Raw genomic sequence first — 20000 nt, 5'->3', positions numbered from 1 at the left:
CTGCTCACTGTATAATTGTCTTTACAGCTGAAATGCATTTGTTTACAAAACGTAACATAAAGAAAAGATATGAAGTTGAAATGAAATATTACATTTTGTATTGATAAAAAGTACCCAAAATATTTTTTAAAAATTGCACGACACCAAATTGAACTAGGCACCATGGACTTACCTTCACATATTTTACAGTGATGTCAACTACTTGAGTTCAACAGCCCCACCTGTAGCTGCAGAATGGTCATCCTTATTGAGACCTCTGAGAGGGAGGGAGCCAGAAGGCATGTGGAACCTTCTCTCCATTGTGAGGGAGATGTTTAAGCGAAATGACCGCAATGCCATTCCCCTCTTGGAGATTATCACAGAGGAATGCCTGGCTACAGAAAAGGTACATTTAGACTAGCTATTTTGGTATTATGAATCACATGTTTGAAAATTCAAAACCACAATGGTGACTGCTAATTATCATAAGTGTGGGATGGGAGTCTTGTGGTTTTAAGTGTTAATTTCTAGTTCACATGTAGGTTAACAGTAAAGAATTATGGATTATTAAGGTTTCAATTCTTAATGTTTGTTTTCCAGATTTTGGTATGGTGGGTGAATACAAAGGTTGCACTGCACATGGGGAGCTCTGGCCATGGTGGCAAAAACAACATGAACTCCAACAGTCATGGAAGCCAGTATGCTTGCTCGTCTCTTTGTGATGAAATTGTTGTTCTTTGGCGTTTGGCGGCACTTAACCCTGCTTTGTCACCGCAGGAGCGTGAGCAGCTTATTGCCAAGTTTAAAGGGTGGCATCTCAAGGTTTTAGAGAAGGTTGCTAAAAGCAAAGGTAAAATGAAAGAGAATTTTTGTAATTATGTTATTTTGTTATTGGGATCTAATTTCTCTTGTTTTATATATCAAAAGTTAAAATTTTGATATTGATTTTTAATTTATTAATACATTTATAGAAAAATAATCTGTTTCATTGCCACCAACAGAAACAGGTACAAATGGAGGAGGTGGAAGCAACAAGAGAGGCACTGACGTTGATGTATTCCCAGGGTTCAAGCCAGCTATAGAGCCATGTTACCTTGATTGGAATGATTACCCTCTTCCAGGAGTTACATATTCCCACACAGCATCACGATATTATTGTCCTGTCATGCGGTTCAGACATGATTCTCGGCACGAGTCACAGGCAGCACCCATCTCTGCACCACATCCAAGGAATCCCACGTCTCATGCTGGGCCCAAGCGGCCTTCAGAGCGACGTGTGCTCATCAGTTCTGGAAATGCTGGTGACAAAGAGAACTTAGGTGCTGGAGTCTCTTTAGCAGGTCATAGACACAGTGGTCATCGCAGCAGTAGTGTTAGTAGTGAAGGCTTCTGTGACAATGACCTGGGCCGTGACAGTGACTCTCCGCCAGATCAGAGGTCACCTGAACAGGTTGACTCAGGCCAGGTGTCCCGCCAGAGCTCAAGAGAGGATCGTCCCATGGGAGCTCTAGGGCTGGCCGCAGCTTTCGATCGGTCAAGAGATGACAGGGATAAGTCATCGCCAGATGACGGCGGAGCAGAGTCAGACTGGTCTGGTGTTGCTGAGCCATCCAGAAGCCAGAGAAGCCGAGGAGGTAGTAGAGGCCAGCGTTCCAGAGACCAGAACGGAACTGATGAATATGACGTGTATGTGTATAATGCTAATTTAGTTGGGGACGGGAATAGTGTAAGTGATTGTAGTGGGGCTGAAAGAGGAGCAGAAATTTTCAATAACCTGAAAAAGTTTGAAGATCCCCTTGAGATACTGTTTGCTCGTGCTGAGGGTTTACATGCTCACGGACATTTACAAGAAGCCTCTGGACTGGCAGTACAACTAGCACATGAGCTGCTGGCCAACCCTCCAAACCTCATGATCGAGTTGCCACCACCACCCAGCAAAGGGAAGCGTAAGAAGGTGAACCCAGCATCACACCATCTGACCTGTCTAGCCTCAGCCACCTTGAGTAAATGTGCCTTCCTCTGCACTGTCCTGGCAGAAAATCCTGACCACACTCACCTAGCTTTCCAGGTTGCCATGTTCGGCTTAGAAATGGCACGACCTCCAGCGTCCACTAAGGTAACCTTTTTTTATTTATGCTCTTGAAAATTATTATTCGTTTCTCAAAGTTGACATTTGGTAAATGGGTCACATTGTTTTATTGATTATTTTACTTTTCTTAACTATTATTATCATAATCATCATTAGAATTATTTTCATCTTTAAAAAAGAACTGGTGGAGTTCTCTTACTATTCTCATTTGATACATGGTTGTTATTCTCCCGCAGCCACTGGAAGTGAAGCTAGCCAACCAAGAAAGTGACTTGGTTTCCCTCCTGAAGCGCCTGCCTCTCGGTCCACTAGAATTAGCAGTCATCAGAGATAAGGCTGAGAAAATGCGATCAGGCACACTCAAGTCTCGTGGCGAGGCTCTCCTGCCATTAATGCTTGCTTCCTTCTTGTTTGATGCTCTAGTCATTGCTGGTAAGATTGTGTTGTGTACATTTTAGATGCAAGTGTTCACAAAAGTAACGGTTTGTGAAAAATATCACTAGAACTGAAAACATTAATACGATATTGATTACTTTACACTCACCACCTCCTTACAGGAAACAACAAAAGTTCAGTTGGAGGTCAGAGTTACCGCCAGCCACAAGATGAAGCTCTTGGCTTCGATGCAGCTGTCGCAGCCATTGGCATGAAGGCCAATGTATGTGAGGCAGATCACCCACTCCTCTGTGAGGCCACAAGAAGACAGGTAAAAAAAATATATAGAAAAAGTACTTCTGGATATTCTTGACACATATGAAAATATTAGCAGTGGATATGAATTGTAAATACCATTTAGTTACATATTGGAATCATAAACTATTTCAGAGAGGAGAGTTGGCACTCACGTTGCTAACACACTACAAGGATGACCAGGACAGACTAGCTCGTATCATGGACAAGCTGCTAGACAAAGAGGTACACCAGATGTACAAAGCACCCTCTCTACCCACATACTACGTGAACAACGTGCCCAATCAGGTGAACAGGACTAATGATAAAATTATTTTGGCATTATATCAAGCAAGATAGAAAAAGAAGCAATCTTTATCAGATTAAAAACAATTTAGAATTGACGTTTTATCATTCCTCATTTCCAGCAGACAAGCACTAGTGGTTTGGAAAATAACGAAGCAAGTAGCAGCATTAGAGTGGCAGATTCTCCAGCAGCAGGAGCAGTCAGCAGCAGTCCTATGCCTGGCGTAGCAGCAGCAGCGGCAGCCTCTGCAGCACCACCCATCCTGGGCACACCACCATCAGTACCCCCTGGCAACCAAGTACCTGCACCTGGACAACAACCACAACAACCAACAGTACAGAGAGACAGGCATACTGCAGGTAAATATTTAATTGTTCAAGGATAATATAACCTCTTGAATTTTTAGGTAATTTTCTTCATGGCATCAATGGAAGTTAGAATTTTAGAGTAGATAACACGAATGTGTTAAAGGAGACTTTTTAAAGAAAAAAAAAATGGTGTAAATTTGTGTAATAATATTTGCACTTTGGGGGAAAAAATGAAACTAAAGATGGAAAGGATTAAGGTGTCTTATGACTCTGTAATAAGAAGGCACGGGAATTTACTGGAGGTTTCAGTGTTTTTCCTTTTATTTTTATTTTTATTTTTTTATTTTTTTTATTATATTTTTTTTTTAAGTATTTACTCTACTCAGATCTGTGTGATGTGTGATTTTAATTGGTTTATTTTATATTTGTCAGGGGATTAATTTTGCAGTATTATTTGGTAGCAGATAGATTTATGTAAAGATAGAAGTACTGAAGACATCTTGGGGTGAGAAATTGCATAAAGGAAGACCATTTCACGTTGCTGATGAAGCGTTCTTCATGGTTTTCTTGAATTTCAAAGGGAGGTCAAAATTTTGTGTTGCTTTCCTTTCCTCAGGATTACAGAATGCAACACAAATTATAATTGACAGGATTTCATTTCAATCAAAATATGAATTCAGATATTTAGAGACTAATCTTTTGGCACAGGTGGAGCAGAGATAGAAGGCTCAATGGCAGGGCTTAGTCTATCTCCATCCCAGCCTGTAGGAGGAGCAAGGGCCAAGGAAGGGACATCATCCGCTAGGTTTGTGGAGGGCGAGGAAGGGGAAAGCCCAAGCTGGGAGGACGACTATAAGGCCTGGGAGGAGAAATGCGTTGGGAAACAGCGCAAGAAACGTAATCAAGCATGTACTCTAGAAACTACCTCAACGGGTGTGGAAGGTGATGATGATAGCTCTCTTTTGAGTTCAGGAAAGATTGTGCGTGTGTGTGTGTGTATACGTGTGTTTCGTTAATATCACAGAGAGAGAGAGAGAGAGAGAGGGATGGATATATGTATAGATGTGGATGTGGAGAGAGAGAGAAAAAGAGTTTAACAAATTGTTTTAGCAAAACAATAACAAATTATTCAAGGAAATAACCTTGGTGAAAGTAATTAAAACAAATCTTCATAGAAAGAATTCATTCTTTTTCTTGTTAACCTGTTAACGATGGATGCCGTGATATCATGTCATGTGGTGGCAGCACTTGCCGCCAGGGACACAATATCACATCATGGTTTTTTGTATGGCCGGCATGTTGGTTGACCGTGTGCGTAGCAAGTGGACGCTATGTGAGCAGGCAAATAGCTTTAGGCATTAGGCCTGTAAGCATCAAAATACCCCTGCGTTAAGACCAGGCAGAGCCAAAACTTCCCCAGCATTATCGGGTGAAAGGAAAGATATGTGTACCATACAGTGGTATTTTGGAACTCTAATAATATAAGGAAATTACAAAGAGCAGTATCATAATTTACTGAAGCATTCTTGCCTAGGGAATAATATTATATTGATTTAACATTACATCCCTCTATTTGATGTATTTTCATGTTCCGCCTTGGGTTTCAGTGAAACTTAACTTGGCAGATAACTCTCCCACCTCTGGTCGTTGTGCAGCATGGATCAAGTCTACAGGCCCCGGCTCAGACTCCGGCTCATCAGGAAACTCCTCAGACAGCATTGTGTCTTCATCAAGTGGGGATAAGATCAGTGGTCTTGAAGTGAGCACATTTTCTCATTTATGATTTGAAAGTAGCATGTTATAGAAAACACTTAACATGTAATCACACCCAGTCATATTGTTCATGTGAAGATTTGTATAGTTTTAGAAAGAACAGTGGAAAAACTGCAATGACAATCAACATTATTTTTTTATCATAGCTATTAATAGTGGGATCAATTTTATTTGAATATATATGTATATAAACATTAATTGATTATGGACATGAATTAACAGTAACTAATTTTTCTCTTAAAGGCAAATAAACCTGTGGAATCACCACCACTTGGCTATCCATTGATACGACCCGTTCCACAACCAACACCAGAAAGCACAACTACGACCCATCCTAGACCACAGCCCACTTTTGGGAAAGGTGTGCGATTTAAGGGCAAAAGGGCTTATCCCACTGTACCCAATCAACCCTCAGAGGCTAGTGCTTACTTCATGTTTGAGTTGGCCAAGACAGTGCTGAACAGAGCTGGAGGAAATATTAGCACATCATTATTTACTCAGGTAAGCAACAGCTATTTTTACATGTGAAATATGTTTAAAAAAAAACAGTTGGAATAAAGATAGTTTTCTTACTTTAATCTGAAGGATTCAAACACATGTTTACATGTAAGGTGCACATTGAAAATCAAGATACAGACTTGATATTTATATTGTAGGTATTCTATGACCAGTAATGCCATATGTTACAATATTGGCACTAGTATGCCTGAAATGAAACTCCTGAGCTAAATATTATTCTTTGTCTTGCAGCCAAGCAGTTCACAGAACCATAGAGGACCACATCGACCACTTCACATGTGTGCATTCCAGATTGGCCTCTATGCCCTTGGCCTTCACAATTGCGTCAGCCCTAACTGGCTCTCAAGAACATACTCCTCACACGTTTCATGGATTACAAGTAAAGAGAATTTATTTTTCTTTTAGTAACTTCATGCTGTTGAAGACTGATATTTGTATGCTAGGGTTTGCTGTTTTGCTTTCAGACATGACTTTGTAAATGTTATGATCATCATCATCTCACTTTTTCATAGGCCAAGCTGTGGAAATTGGATCCCCTGCTGTTTCGTTTTTGATTGACACGTGGGAGGGCCATCTGACTCCACAAGAAGCGGCGTCAATAGCAGATAGAGCATCAAGGGGTCGCGATGCTGCAACAATAAAAGCCGCAGCAAAATTAGCCCTCTCATGCCTGCCTCATGCTCATGCTCTGAATCCAAATGAGATCCAGAGGGCTATCATACAGGTGACTAATACTGGGGGTATTTTTCTTTATCACCCTGAAAAGAGAAACTAGTGTAGTAATCTTGATAAATGAAAGTACGTCAGCTCTATATGAATTAGGAAGATCTTTATGAAAATTTATAGGGGGATGAAATAGTGGTACTAATGCCAGAGTTATCTTCAAATTCTTTTCAGTGTAAGGAGCAAAGTGATGAAATGCTGGAAAGTGCTTGCTTTGCTGTTGAGGGTGCAGCTAAAGGGGGTGGCGTATATCCTGAAGTCCTATTCTCTGTGGCACGGCGCTGGTACGAGCTTTACGAGGCCCGGACAAGGCACCAGGCCCGCCATCAAGCAAGAACATCAGGTGGCCAGCATGCTGGGGACATCCCATTCGAAGATCAAGGTGCTCCACACAATCTTCCACTTCCTCCACCACCACCACTAAATCCACCTACACCACCAAACCAACAACAGCAGCAGCCACCCATTCCTCCAATGGATGCACAGTCTCAGCCTGGGTTGCATCCACCAGTAAGTTTGGTTGATAATTAGGTCTTACAATCATCTCAGATGTGTATGGCACACAACCATGCTTTTAATGTTGATAACATAGTTTCCTACCAAAGAAAGTTTGAAGAGAATTTCCAGAAGGTTGTAAAAAACTTTTCAAAATTGAATTAGATCTGAGAATATTCTCACTTATTCTTTAGATGTCAGTTACCTTAAATTTCAGACTTTATTACAGGTTTCAGTTGGGATGAATGGAAGTGGCGGTGCAGGTGCATTACCTGGTGTTACAGGCTATCCAGTTGCAGCCCCGCCTTCCTCGGTGCCATATGCCCTCACAGGCATTCCATACCAGCTTGGATATAATTACATTCAGGGTTTGCCTACAAGTGTGTCATGCATCAACCCACAGATGCCCATGCCGGTGAATGTCCTTTATTTTATCCTTACTTGATAATATACTCATGTTTATTTTATGTTATGAAAACAGTTTAAGAGAAACTCAATGTTTGACAAGTGCTCAGGAAATGACTTGCATTCCTCAACAGATGTATATCCAGCCACCAGGCGTACCCTTCAGTGGGGCTCAGGGTGTGTCTCAACCCCTGATGCCCCCTCCTTCCATGCAGTACTTCCCTCCAGTTTCCATACCCTCAACTCTACCCCAGGTGAGGGAGATTGATTGATTGATTGATTGTTTGTTTTTTTTTTTTTTTTTTTTTTTTTTTTTTTTTTTTTTTTTTTTTCACATTTTTATTTTGCCTCTGTATGCTGAGTTAGTTTACTGGTAGCCCATTACTGCTTTAAAAGTAACTAGCTGTTAAGACATGTACTGACTGATAGTAGCTTGTTTAGCATTTTAAATTTTGAGTCCCAGCTTTTCTGTGTAGGCTGGTAGAGAGTTGATGATACCCAAAATTAGATTGGTTTACCTTGAAGGAATCAGATTGTGTTCAGTAAAAGTTATGTGCATTGTGACCCTTTCCATGTACCTTAAGTTTAATCAGTTACTGTAGAAAATACCTTGCATGGCAGCCTTTTATCCCCAGCTCTCCCTTGCATTTTTTATTTATTATTATTATTTTTTTTATACAAAGCTATTGTAGATGTGACATGCCTTCCTTCAAAATGTATTTGGAATTGCAATTATGCTATCTGGAGGAGACTTGGTAGGTATTGGATAGATCCTGATCCTAGTGTAGAACTGATAAGGATGAACTGGGAGTTGTTGGTGGTTTAGGCTCACATATTTTTTTTCTTTTTTTTCTTTTTTTTTTCTTTCTTTTAAAGGTACAGGTTCCTTTTTAAAAGGCCAGTAATAGCAGCTTATATTCAGATTATTCTTGGGGGAAGGTGCAACAACAACTATTAGGTACCAAATATGAATCATGTGTGGCTAATGCTGAGGTTCCAAGGGGGTAATTTTAGATTCTAGGGTGTATAGGATATCACTGCCTCTATTCTTGCCTCTAAAGGCACTTGTGGAGAAATTCAGAAGGATCTAAAATTGAGCCTTGAGTGAGGGACGTAAGCCTGATCTTAGGGAGATAATGATGCCCTTGGCCAGGTGTTTAGAAGTGTGGATTTAGAAGCAAGGAAGTGGAAGACACTTATGACATATGAGCTTTTTTTCTTCTTCTCTTTTTTTTAAACTTGTATCTGTGAATTTGATGCTAATATTACAGCTTTGTTATTAACATCAGGTGTTACTTTTTTTTTTTTTTTACTTCTTTAGGTAAACACAAACAAGTAGCTTAAGGCATTATTTTTTCATAATTTTTCCCCACTGAATTCCACTACCAAGCTTTAATTCCAAACAGAAAATTTTGACTTCAAAATCCATCCACGATTTGGCCGCCTCACGTCATTACAGCATAAGGCAGATCCTGGATGCTACCCCAAGGTTCTCAAAAGTAGGTGACACTGTCATTCTCTTCAGAAATTCTCACATGTTACCCAAAAAAAAGGGGTGGTGGATGTATAGGTCTTACTCAGTAAATGTTCTTCTAAAGACTACAGTGTTCTTTAGTATCTGCAGCCACGTGTGACAATTCTTAGTACCAGTATGTGCCTTGTGTATCAGGGATCTGATTGCAAATTTTTGTGAACAAACAGTGGACTCGACTGTTATGGAACAACTAAATTGTTTGAGAGTCGATAAGTGAGTGAGTAAGTGAGTGAGTGAGTGATGAATAGGATAATAGTTTGAGATCAGCCTCTTTATTTTGATGTCAGTGGTTAGACAGAACAGATTTATAGAATAGATTTATTCTATGATTTTTATTGAATTGTTATTTTAGATTATTATATTGGTGTTTTTTTATGTAAACAAGCACTTTCTGTAATCTGTACTGTTTCTCTATGGTTTTATGTGTGGTTTGTTCAATAGATTTTGTCTGCTGTTCTTTTATTTAATTTTGTTAGAGATTACATTGGTGCTTGCTCTTCAGGCTTAGTATGTCAATGAATGCATTTGGTTGTTATTTCTGATCTTTTATGTAGCTATTTTCTTGGTCTTTAAGTCATTGAAATATTGCCTAGTACTGCTTGTTCTCCCTATATATATATGTCACTGTGTAAACTGTCTGTTTGCAGTGAAATGTGTGGCATCAGAGGTTTGGTGTAGATGCTCTCCACTTAAGTGGCCAGAATTGTAGGCACCAGATATGGGGATCTTATAGTTCTTGATTTTTTGTTATTGAAGTTCATAGATTGAACTTTGCAATTTTTTGTATAGATTTCCACATGCATAGAAACTCAGCTGGTTGAATAGAGTTATTGTTTTTTGGTTGGATTTTGTTACGCAAGATATAGGCATTGGCATTTCGGTATTGTGGCATTTCTTTGCCTTTTGACTGTTTTCTTTCCATTTCTCCATCACCTGTTTCTATTATTGTGTTTTTCTTTTTTATGGATTTCAGTTTTTCATAGTAAATGAGTTGGACATACATGCATACACAAGCACTTTATCCATACACATGCACATGATCACACATACACACACTTATGCAAGAACATAACCTGCATCACACACCATACAAAACACACACATCTAAAGTGCATATACACACAATACATATGCACAGACAATGCACACAAAACTCACACATACACATAAAAGTTACACATACACACATTAATAGGGACACATGCACTCACTCACTCTCTCATTCTCTCATTCTCCTCACACACACACACATTCACTCTTTCTCACTCTCACACACACACACACACACACACACACACACACACACACACACACACACACACACACACACACACACACACACACACACATATATATATATACACACACGACGTCCTATCACCTTATGATTTCTCGCTCTAAATACATGTTTTACAAAGTAACGTATGTATATACTCATTACTGTTGCATCTGTATAGGCACATTGTTATTGAGTTTTCAAAAAGATGTTAATTATTAAAACCACCTCTTATCACCCCGTAGAATCAGACGGATGAAAAGCAAGAGATCTCACCCAGCGTCACACTGGGAGAGATCTCACGCTTGGAGGCTGCGCATGCTTGTTATCACCCTGTTACGAATGGGTTAACCCATTCACTACAGATGAAGTGATATCATATCATGAGAATATTTCCTAAGCACGGCCTCGCACCTCGAGAAATATCTTGGTGGGAGGCTGCGGGTGCTTGCTTAATTGCCGGTGGGAAGGAAATTAGGCAGATATATACCCCTCTGTGAATGGTTTAAGGGTGTTGTCAAGTGAATCATGCAAACAGACTGTCCAAGCAGTATGATTGGATAATGTCAAATCTGAATGTCAGCACCACACACAAACCCCACAATTGTAAGCAGTTACAGTTTTAGAAGAGGTCACAGAGCCAGCTATGTCTCCACACCTTGACTACCTTCATGTATGCTTGCAGGGTACTCTACCAGGAGCAGGAGGCATGGGAGGTGGTCTCCCAGGAGGACAACAGAATCTAGGGCCCCAGCCTCCTCCCTTAGGTGCAGGACCTCCACCCTTACCACAGCAGCCTCCTCTGATACAGGGCAACACACCTCCACAGCAGGTAAGGTTGCGTCATGGATGCTATGACATGCCGTGGGAATATTTCTCTCCTGCGAGATGAAGTCCTATCGCATCATAATCACTTCCTCTAAATACACGATTTACATAGTTACGTATGTTTATACTCATTCCACTCATTTCTATAGCCATACTGTTCTTGACTTGTCAAAAAAAAAAAAAAAAAAAACTTCTCAGTGTCCCATAAAATCTGACAGATGTAGAGCGCTCTGAGAAGCATAGTGCAGTGTCACTCCAGGAGAGATCTAGCACTTGAAGGCTGTGTGCGTTTATCATCTTCATGGTGGAAGCAGAATCAGGCAAATAATTGGCCCCGGCGTGAATGGGTTAAAGATTGTGTAGCACACGATATTACATTTGCAATATTACATTTGGGAGAATAAAAGCCACAACCAAAGGACAGCCAAAGTAATGGTTGTGCAAAGATTTATCTATGAACATTGCCAGTAGATTTTTTTTTTTTTTTTTTTTTTTTTTTTTTTTTTTTTTTTTTTTTTACCCATTGCGTATGGGTGTCACGACATACATGACGTAGGAGCTTTGGCCTGACAACAGGCGTCATGACGTACATGACGTTCGGGGATTTTGGATCACTGTGCTATTTTATTTTGCTATGAAAAAGGAATGAATGATGATGGCTACTGCAGTCATAATTACTATAATTACCGTAATATCATGCTAGCTTAACGTCCAAAACCTAGATGGCACCACTTTTTCTTAGCACCAGCAGGTGAGAGAGCCTTGAATGGCACCCATCCAAGGTCTCTAGCAAGCACTGTCTCTATAGAGCAATGGCACACACTAAGTTGATGAACCTTTGCTCTAAAGTACCGCCGATGAAGGATGTGCAGGCAGAACGAGAAGAGGAAGGTGACTCAATCCATGCCCAGTGTCTAAAATGTGCTCCTATGCCAATATAGATGCCTTTCACTGTGGCACTCACATTCACAAGCACAGGTTTCATTCCTCTTCCCTACCTCTTCTTGTTATCTTTATTGTAGGTGGTTATATGTTTCGTATTTGTTCGTGACAGCACAAAAATACGAAAAAATAAAGTTGCCTTTTGTCCTCCCATAAAAGAGCAATACTTCTATCACATTGAGTATAAAGAAAATAATGAGGTAATATGGATAATATACTACAATTTTAGTCAACTGCAGCACTGATAGAGCCTGTCATATGGCACATATAAGTCTCTAAACTCAATAAAACACACAAAAAAATAAAACAGAAAAACCGCTCTAGTTTTACAATGAATGACTGAAAGAGAGTGGGATGATTCAAATTATATTGCTTCAAGCGGTCTCTCTCTAAAATAAAACCTATCCTGGAGGCTGGGCAAGCAAATTTATCTCCGTCTTCAATGGGTCATTATAATTTTACTCATATTCATTACTGGCATCCCTGTCATCTCCCCCTGATGTTAAATCGGCATCAAATACAAGGGACGTGTGTGCACTCCCCTTGACATTCTGAATATCAGTGACAATTATTTGATAAAATATGTCAGAATATTTCATTCTGCATATTAACCCTCTCTGGATGGGTGGTACACCACGGGTACCACGCATTCAAGCGTTCGAGAGCCCAGGCATTGTAGCATGCAAGGCTGGAATGCCCCCGTCATGAGTGGGTTAACCCATTAGCAGCAGATGGCATGATTTGCTGCCAAGGCAGAGTCAGTCGTAGATGCAAATGGCACCGTGCCAGACAATGTAAACCCACCATCCTACTGCATACATATTTTTTATTAAAACCGCGACCAATGGGTTAATAGTCATCATGATGGCAAAGTCGGTTATTGCATTATACATAAAAATTCCAATGAGTTTTATACTTGTCTTATTGATAAATATCCAATGTTTTACTTAAATGTTACCTTCTGGATGTGAGGGAACTGTCCCACTATCATTTATGAGAGAAATATATAACTTTTTCTGAAATTTGTGAAATCTTTACCAGAATTGCAAGAATATACACCTCTTTGATTTATTTATGACATGATGGTGAAAATACACACCGTAGTCATTGGCAACATAAAGAATATTAGTTTAACAAACTCTCTGACTCATTCACATTCTCTGGAGATGCCCCAGATATTTTAAATGGTCCAAATAACATATAAATCATGTAATAAATGACAATCAGATTTTTTAATGCATTTATGAATCATCAGCATTGAATGAGTTAATTGTTTTTTGTATTATATTGTTTTACTGTTTCTTTTGCATTAATTAAAATGGATTTCATCATCATCGTCACATATACATCTATTGTTTCATTTTTTTTCTTTTAAGAATCTGTTCTGTAACAGTGTGCTGTTTAAAAAAAAAAAAAAAAAAAAAAAATTGTTTGTTTGTGTCCTCTAAATCCGCATAATCAGTCATTCTTGTGTGGTCATCCTACATAACCATCTAACAAGTGTCACCCATAGGGCTTTTACCCGCTGCCTTACTCCAATGCGGTCGGAAATGGAGGTGTATCAACAGCTGGCTTCATAGGAGCCCAGCCCACAGCCCTACTGTCATGGGTTAGAGCCCAGGGCCCTCACATGGTCCAACCTTCCCCACATCAGCCCCAGCTGCCTCCACCACCTACCTCACAACCACAGCAGCAGGTAGGTTGCTTAATGAATACCTTGCTCATTATTTGTTGTTGAAATTCATGTTTTTTTGTTGCTTTGTTTTTCGATAAATCTTAGTGTTAGGAACTTAAGTGATTGCTTGATTACTTTGTAGGTTCCTGGACTTGTTGGTGGCCAGCAGGTGAACAACAATGGATCTATGAATTACTTGTTAAGTACATATCGTGTGGGTATGTTGGCACTGGAAACCCTAGGCAGGAGGGTCCATGATGACAGACCACAGGCAAAGTATGCCAGGAACCCACCCTATGGAGAGGATGTCAAGTGGCTGCTGGGAGTGGCCAAGAAGCTTGGTAAGTAACTAGATGTTTTCCCCTTTGAGAACTCCTCCCCTTATTCCTCCTTCATTTTCTCTTTGCCTTGTTTATCACGGATTAGTCAGTTTATCATCTCCACAATGATTACTGTGATTATTGATTCTACCTCAAACTCTATATTTTTGTTAGAAGTTACATGTGCACAAGATAAAATGCAAAGAGATAATTTTTTATCCCTCTCCCACCATTTCTCAATTTATTTATTATATTCATTTGATTTCCCTACTCATTACTCTTTCAGGTCAACAGTATCTTCATCAGTTCTGCATGTGTTCGGTGAATAGTGTGGTTTCACCCTTCGTGCTTCAGGAACTGTCTGTGGAGTCAGCACAGTATCTAGCTCGGCACTCGCCAGCTCTCTTTACACAGCAGCTCCGATCTCCAATTCTGCAACCTCTTGTACAGAAATGTCAACAGATGTGAGTTTTCTCTTTTCATGACTATTTATATACACATGTATAATAAAAAACAAGTTCTCAAACACACACACACACACACACACACATATATATATATATATGCACCACATGAACATAATGTTATCTGTGAAAGAATAGTTAGTTACTCATAATTATTTACTGACTTCATTTCTACCCTATGTAGGTTCATCCAATGTACCCACCTCAAGATGTATTACATAACCCCAACTGAATATGACGAGTTTATATCCATCATCCGGGCTGCCCGATCTGCTTTCCAAATGACACCTGGTGGAATGGTACAGTTCAATGAGCTGCTGCAAGCATTGAGAAGGTACAAATATTGATATTTGATTCTATGCTCTTTCTCCTGCCTTATATCTTCATTTCATTTTCATTCTCAACTATTTCTGATTCTGAATTGATAGAAATGAAGTGGGATATAGTTTAAATATATTCAATACATTAAATCAGATTAATTATTTCCTTTTAAATTAGGTTCTTCCATAATAAGTTAATGATTTCTCTTTGTAAGGTCAAAGTCATGCAAGAAGGAGTTGTGGACCAGAATCACAAATGCACTGCAGCAACCAACACCCGTATGACCTCAGGCCAGCCTAGGTCCTACGGGAGAGAGCTGGGGTAGTCCTGCCTTGGTGAGACGAGGAGCAGCAGCATCCACAGACTAGGACAAGATGTAGAGGACTTGCTTGTTGCAGAAAATTTTGGCAAATGCAAGCTACATGCGTCTTCGGTGTACTGTGACTGGAATTCCTTTGTGTTGATTAGGGTGTGTGTTTGTGTCTCTCTCTCCCACACGAGATTGAGAAGTTGATTTTGCCTCATAGTTTCCTGTAAAATAATTGTGTAATGAGACTTCCAAAAAGAGGTGGCTGCCACTTATGAAAGTGATGTGTTAGGGTGAGATTGTCTAACCAAAAAATTATATATATAAATATATATATATAAAAAAAAAAACTATAAAGTGGAACTTTTTAACAGTAAAAAAAAGAGTGAAAGGAATAAAATTTATGAGAATGTACAGTTAAATAATTTTTTGAGCATCACAGAAGTAGACATTAAAAGAATAAAGATGATAGAATTACATTTAAAGAGTGATACAAGCATAGGTTGCCGAATGAGTAAAAGTTTTGAGAAAGTTCAAGAATACATAATTCTACGTATGTGAAAGGTTTTATTGAGTGCACACGGTAGGACACTTTCCAGAAGAGGAGAGGAGAGCAGCTGCTTCCATATAGGAAATAATAGTGACCACTAACATTTCCTTCATAGACTGTCAGACATAAGCCATTAGCCAGCACATCACCACAGATAAGTCAGCGAGAGTTGTGTGTGTTTCAGTGTCTTAAGATTCTTCCTGCGGATTTGTTATGGAAATGGCAATCCCAATGAAGAGTAAATCAATGAATGAAGAAAATAAAGTAAGTTTCGGTTCCATTTGGAGAATGAACTAATGGATATGGATATGAATGTAACAACAGGCAATTTTATCCACTTAGTGAATAATAGATGATGGATGGATATCTCGATACTTTTCAGCATAATTAGATAATGTGTGTGTCTGTAGTGTGTATTTATGCATGTGTATGTTTTTTCATACATATGTTAAAAAAATGCATGTATATGTGAATTTACATGTGCATGTTTGTGTGCATTTGTTTGTGTACACATATATGTGTATCCTCTGCACACACATACAGGTGCACACAAGTACGCACACACACATATACAAATATGCATACACATACATATAAATACACAAATATACACATACACATACATATACATATACATACACACTTACATACAAATACATATGCAATCACAAATAACACAAAATCAGTTACAGTCACATATATAAAAGCACCTAGAAAATTTACAAAAAGCACTCAGTGGAAATTATATTTGTCCAAATATATTGATTCTTAAGGATATAATTGTAAAGGCTTAAAAGTAAGCACTACATCTTTTATCTTGAATAACTGGAGATCATTTTTCAAAATAAGAACATTTGCTGTACATTTTTTTTAAATATTACTGTGAATATTGTATGAGATTTTTTCTATTTCTTATTTTTTTCTTGTCTTTTTTCATTTTTGAGCTTGAGATGATTTGTTTAGCCTTGTCTTCTGCTGCTTCACACTTCTTCCTCTTCCTGTTTTACTATATCTTTTCTGTCTTTGTCCTCTTCTTCTTCTTCTACCTCATCCTCTTCCTGATCTTAAAAAATACACTTCATAGATGAAACATTCTCTGACTGAAGGCAATGTCACTTCTGTCTTGTCTGTACATAATATTAACTATGTGTGTGTCTTCGTCCACTTAACTAGCCAGTCAGGGGACACTCAAGTCCTGATCTCATTAGATTGATAAAGATATTAGCTTGAAGTTGTTAGTAAGTTGAGGGCGTTTGATTGGTAGATAAACATGACGCCTACAGGGTCTTTGTCTGCGGGATCATATATTTCAAATACACTTTAGCAAGCTCGGTTGTTTTCTTGTTTTGATGCCACAATTCCATTCAAAAACATTACTGGCCGATACAGTCTTCATTTATTATGGTTTTATTCAATATGTATATTCTTTTATCATTTATCATGTACATGCTACTACAAGGTTGCTAAATGTTGATGGAAAATATGGTTCCCAATGTTTGGTTCATATTTATTGATTATTATAGTAGTATTTAAAACTGAAGGTAGCTCTCAAAAGTCTTGGAAAAAATGTATTTGATCTCATGTCATGTAGATGTAGGGATTTTTTTATATATATATATGTATAATTTCTTCTCGTATGTTAAAAAATCAGTTTTGAGGATGCCCCATTTGTGAGCATTCAGATTCTCTTAACAGTATGTAGTTCTAACACGTTTGTCTGCAGAACATTTTATATAAAGAAACAGTTTGACAGAGTTCATTATTGATTGCCTTTGGCTTTTAGATGAGATGAAATCAAATCAGTTGATGGTAGAGCCACATGCATTTTAGGGTATAATAACAATGAAATATCAAAGTGATAGTGAAATTCATATTCTGGTTTTGCATAGTTATAGCTTGTTTACTTCTATATCTTTACTTCCATCCTTATTTCGTTCTCTTCTTCTTTCTGAGTTTCATGAGTATGGTACAAGCTCATTAGCCAAGTGAAAGGCAGCTTGTCTTGTAATAAGAAAGCAGCTGTAACATTTTCAATGTCTACAGTACTTCTGTATTATGCTTTAGAATCATATGTTGTTAGTGGCTAAATGCTATGCAGAATACTTTTCAGCCCTTAGCTATGAGTGGCCCGCTCTCACAGGTAGGTATATTCCACTAGAAATAACAAAGAATTTATATCTGTTTTATAAAAACTTCATGTTTAGGGTTTTTCCATGGTTAATAGTTGGAGTTAACCACATATTATGCTTTGCAATTGCTAAATTTGTATTTACTGACATCTTTTATAGAAATCAGAAATTAAAAACAGATTTTTTTTTTCTTTTTCTATATTGTATCAGCCATCTGTGACAGACATTGTCTGCAATAACTCTATCACTGAATATCTTCCCATTTCATACAAGCAGGATCATGCTTTGTGAACTGGGAAAGTTTTTTTGTTTTTTGTTTTATTGTGCGACAAAGAACTTCTTGTGTAGTCAAGAAATATTTTGTAAAATGTAGAGGAGCTAAATTCACCACAAGGTTGGCAGTCCAGGACAGAGAGATGACCACAGATATTGGTTGTTTACTTTAAAACATAATTTGAATTCTGAAATGGCATGTTTAGTGAGCTTTCAAAACTTGAGGACACTCGACGCCCAAGTCCCCCCTATCGGAAAGATTTACCTTTTGATAATTTCTAAAATATTTCATTTATTATTATTATTATTATTATTATTATTATTATTATTATGTAATTGCCATTATTGTTTTCATTACATATCTCTATATATTTTTTTTAGGCCATGTATGATTTCAGAGTTCGGATATGTGTGGCAAGATCATCAACTTTTAAGCCTTAGAGAGCATTCATGCTGCTTATGTTATTATTTATTGCATTATTTACAGGGAAAATTACTGAAGAAACTCCTGTATAGCTAAAATTTGGTGACCCTGTCTGATACAGGAGAGGAGCAGATGATTGTAGGTCAGAATGAATTGAAGGTACAATACATATATACATATATATATATAACATTTGTAAACTGTGAAGTCTAGCTATTAGATGAACTTGATTTCCACTTTTATCAAATCAAAGTAGTCTTGTGCTTTTGAGAAAATTTTTAAACTAAAATACCTTTAAGTTGAAGAAATCATAAACAGATGTTGAATTATTTTTCAAAGATATATACATTTCTATGTATTTATGAAGAGTACAATTAAACTGTTAGATGTCACAGAAACTGTATAGCTAACTTTGTATGATTTTAACCACAAATATATAAATTTTCATTCTGCCTACATGTATAAACTCAGGTGTATTATAGGCTATTTATATCATCTCTTTCTCCTGTTCTATTGCCATTATTTCTTATATGTCTTTATCAGCTTTGTGTCTGAAAGCTTGCCTAATTCATTTTTAAGTTTAGTGGTGTTTCAATAGGAAATTTGGGAAAAAAAAAGCCATATTGTAACTTTTAAATGTTTACTGTTTTTGTGTACTGATTATATTACAATATTAAGGCAAAAAAAAAAAAAAGAAAAAAAAAAGGAAAAAAGGAAAAAGGTTATTTTTATGTAACTGCATGTGTATCTAATTCTGCAGGATTGGATATTGTGGAAGTGTCTTTTTGTTTATTGGCAGTAAGGTTCCAGAAGTTTTTCTCAACTGTCTTGAAATCCTTCTGAAGTTGTAAGGATGTAACTTCCATCCCAAAGCCTGCAGTCTTGTCCCCTGTCTGGCTTGTCTGCTCTGTTTCGTAGTGTTTTCATTATTGATAACTTTTAAGATATTTGCATTTAATACTTAGGAGTGGATTAGGTGTCTTGTTTAACCTTTTCAATAGAAATAATATGAAAACATTATTTTTTCTAAATGAATATGATAGAATACGCATTGTTGAGACACATTTTGAAAATGTGGCATAAACATACACCATGAATGGTTTTGCAACATTCAGGTATTTTTTAATGTGATATGTACTATTAAGAGTTTCACATAGTGAGATTTTGATGTCACTGATAGAAGCAGACATGTTAGATTTTTGAATGAACTCTGTTAGAATCTACAGGAAATCAGTGTGTGTTTGGTAGAATAGTTAAAGGGAAACAGGGCTAAGCAGGCCGGGAAGAAAATAAAAAAGAAGTCTGTAGGCAAAGGACATAATTGATAAAAAAAAAAAGATGTATGTGAAGAAGACTTCTTTTAGTTCTAAAATATCAGACAAGTCTGTTTGTTGTGAGAGTTCATCAGGTCTTGGTCAGTAATGAGAGTAAAATGTATTGATGTTGTAAATGCTTTGGTCTGCAGTTTGAGACTTTTTGGAAGCTATTATTAGGATGGAAATAGTAATTAATAATCGTGTGACTTCAGTTTCTATATGTTCTTTTGACATTAAGGCTGCTGACAGATATTTTAACAAGATGCTTCATATTCTGCTCTTATTATTATTACCATAATTATTAGTATTATTATCATCATCATTATTAGTGTTATTAGTATCATTATCTTTATGATTATTATTACAATATACCT

The 20000-nt window shown here is 37.7% G+C and overlaps 1 protein-coding gene across 10 annotated transcripts in view; it reads left to right on the top strand.

The window, feature by feature from the left end:
• Dora (zinc finger SWIM domain-containing dorado) overlaps positions 1-20000 on the top strand; it is a 29919-nt gene that overhangs the window by 8080 nt on the left and 1839 nt on the right. Inside the window, exons 6-27 of one of the 10 annotated variants that reach the window (XM_043007172.2) lie at positions 190-385; positions 580-829; positions 981-2095; positions 2305-2500; positions 2626-2774; positions 2894-3046; positions 3169-3403; positions 4061-4294; positions 4960-5111; positions 5369-5626; positions 5876-6023; positions 6157-6368; positions 6542-6877; positions 7092-7277; positions 7402-7521; positions 8674-8766; positions 10763-10909; positions 13361-13543; positions 13665-13863; positions 14129-14306; positions 14491-14640; positions 14842-20000. The exon at positions 14842-20000 is cut by the window's right edge and continues 1839 nt beyond it. In XM_043007172.2, coding sequence (XP_042863106.2) covers positions 190-385; positions 580-829; positions 981-2095; positions 2305-2500; positions 2626-2774; positions 2894-3046; positions 3169-3403; positions 4061-4294; positions 4960-5111; positions 5369-5626; positions 5876-6023; positions 6157-6368; positions 6542-6877; positions 7092-7277; positions 7402-7521; positions 8674-8766; positions 10763-10909; positions 13361-13543; positions 13665-13863; positions 14129-14306; positions 14491-14640; positions 14842-14911 — 4960 coding nt within the window. In that variant the 3' untranslated portion in view covers positions 14912-20000. Of the gene's footprint in view, positions 1-189; positions 386-579; positions 830-980; positions 2096-2304; positions 2501-2625; positions 2775-2893; positions 3047-3165; positions 3404-4060; positions 4295-4959; positions 5112-5368; positions 5627-5875; positions 6024-6156; positions 6369-6541; positions 6878-7091; positions 7278-7401; positions 7522-8673; positions 8767-10762; positions 10910-13360; positions 13544-13664; positions 13864-14128; positions 14307-14490; positions 14641-14841 lie in introns of all 10 variants that reach the window. The other 9 variants (XM_043007174.2, XM_043007173.2, XM_043007169.2 and 6 more) reach the window with 9 other exon arrangements.

This window comes from Penaeus japonicus, unplaced genomic scaffold (assembly GCF_977035675.1).
Source record: "Penaeus japonicus unplaced genomic scaffold, GWHDUDI00000001_assembly GWHDUDI00000007, whole genome shotgun sequence".
NCBI lineage: Eukaryota > Metazoa > Arthropoda > Malacostraca > Decapoda > Penaeidae > Penaeus > Penaeus japonicus.
This window is presented reverse-complemented; position numbering and strand designations above follow the sequence as displayed.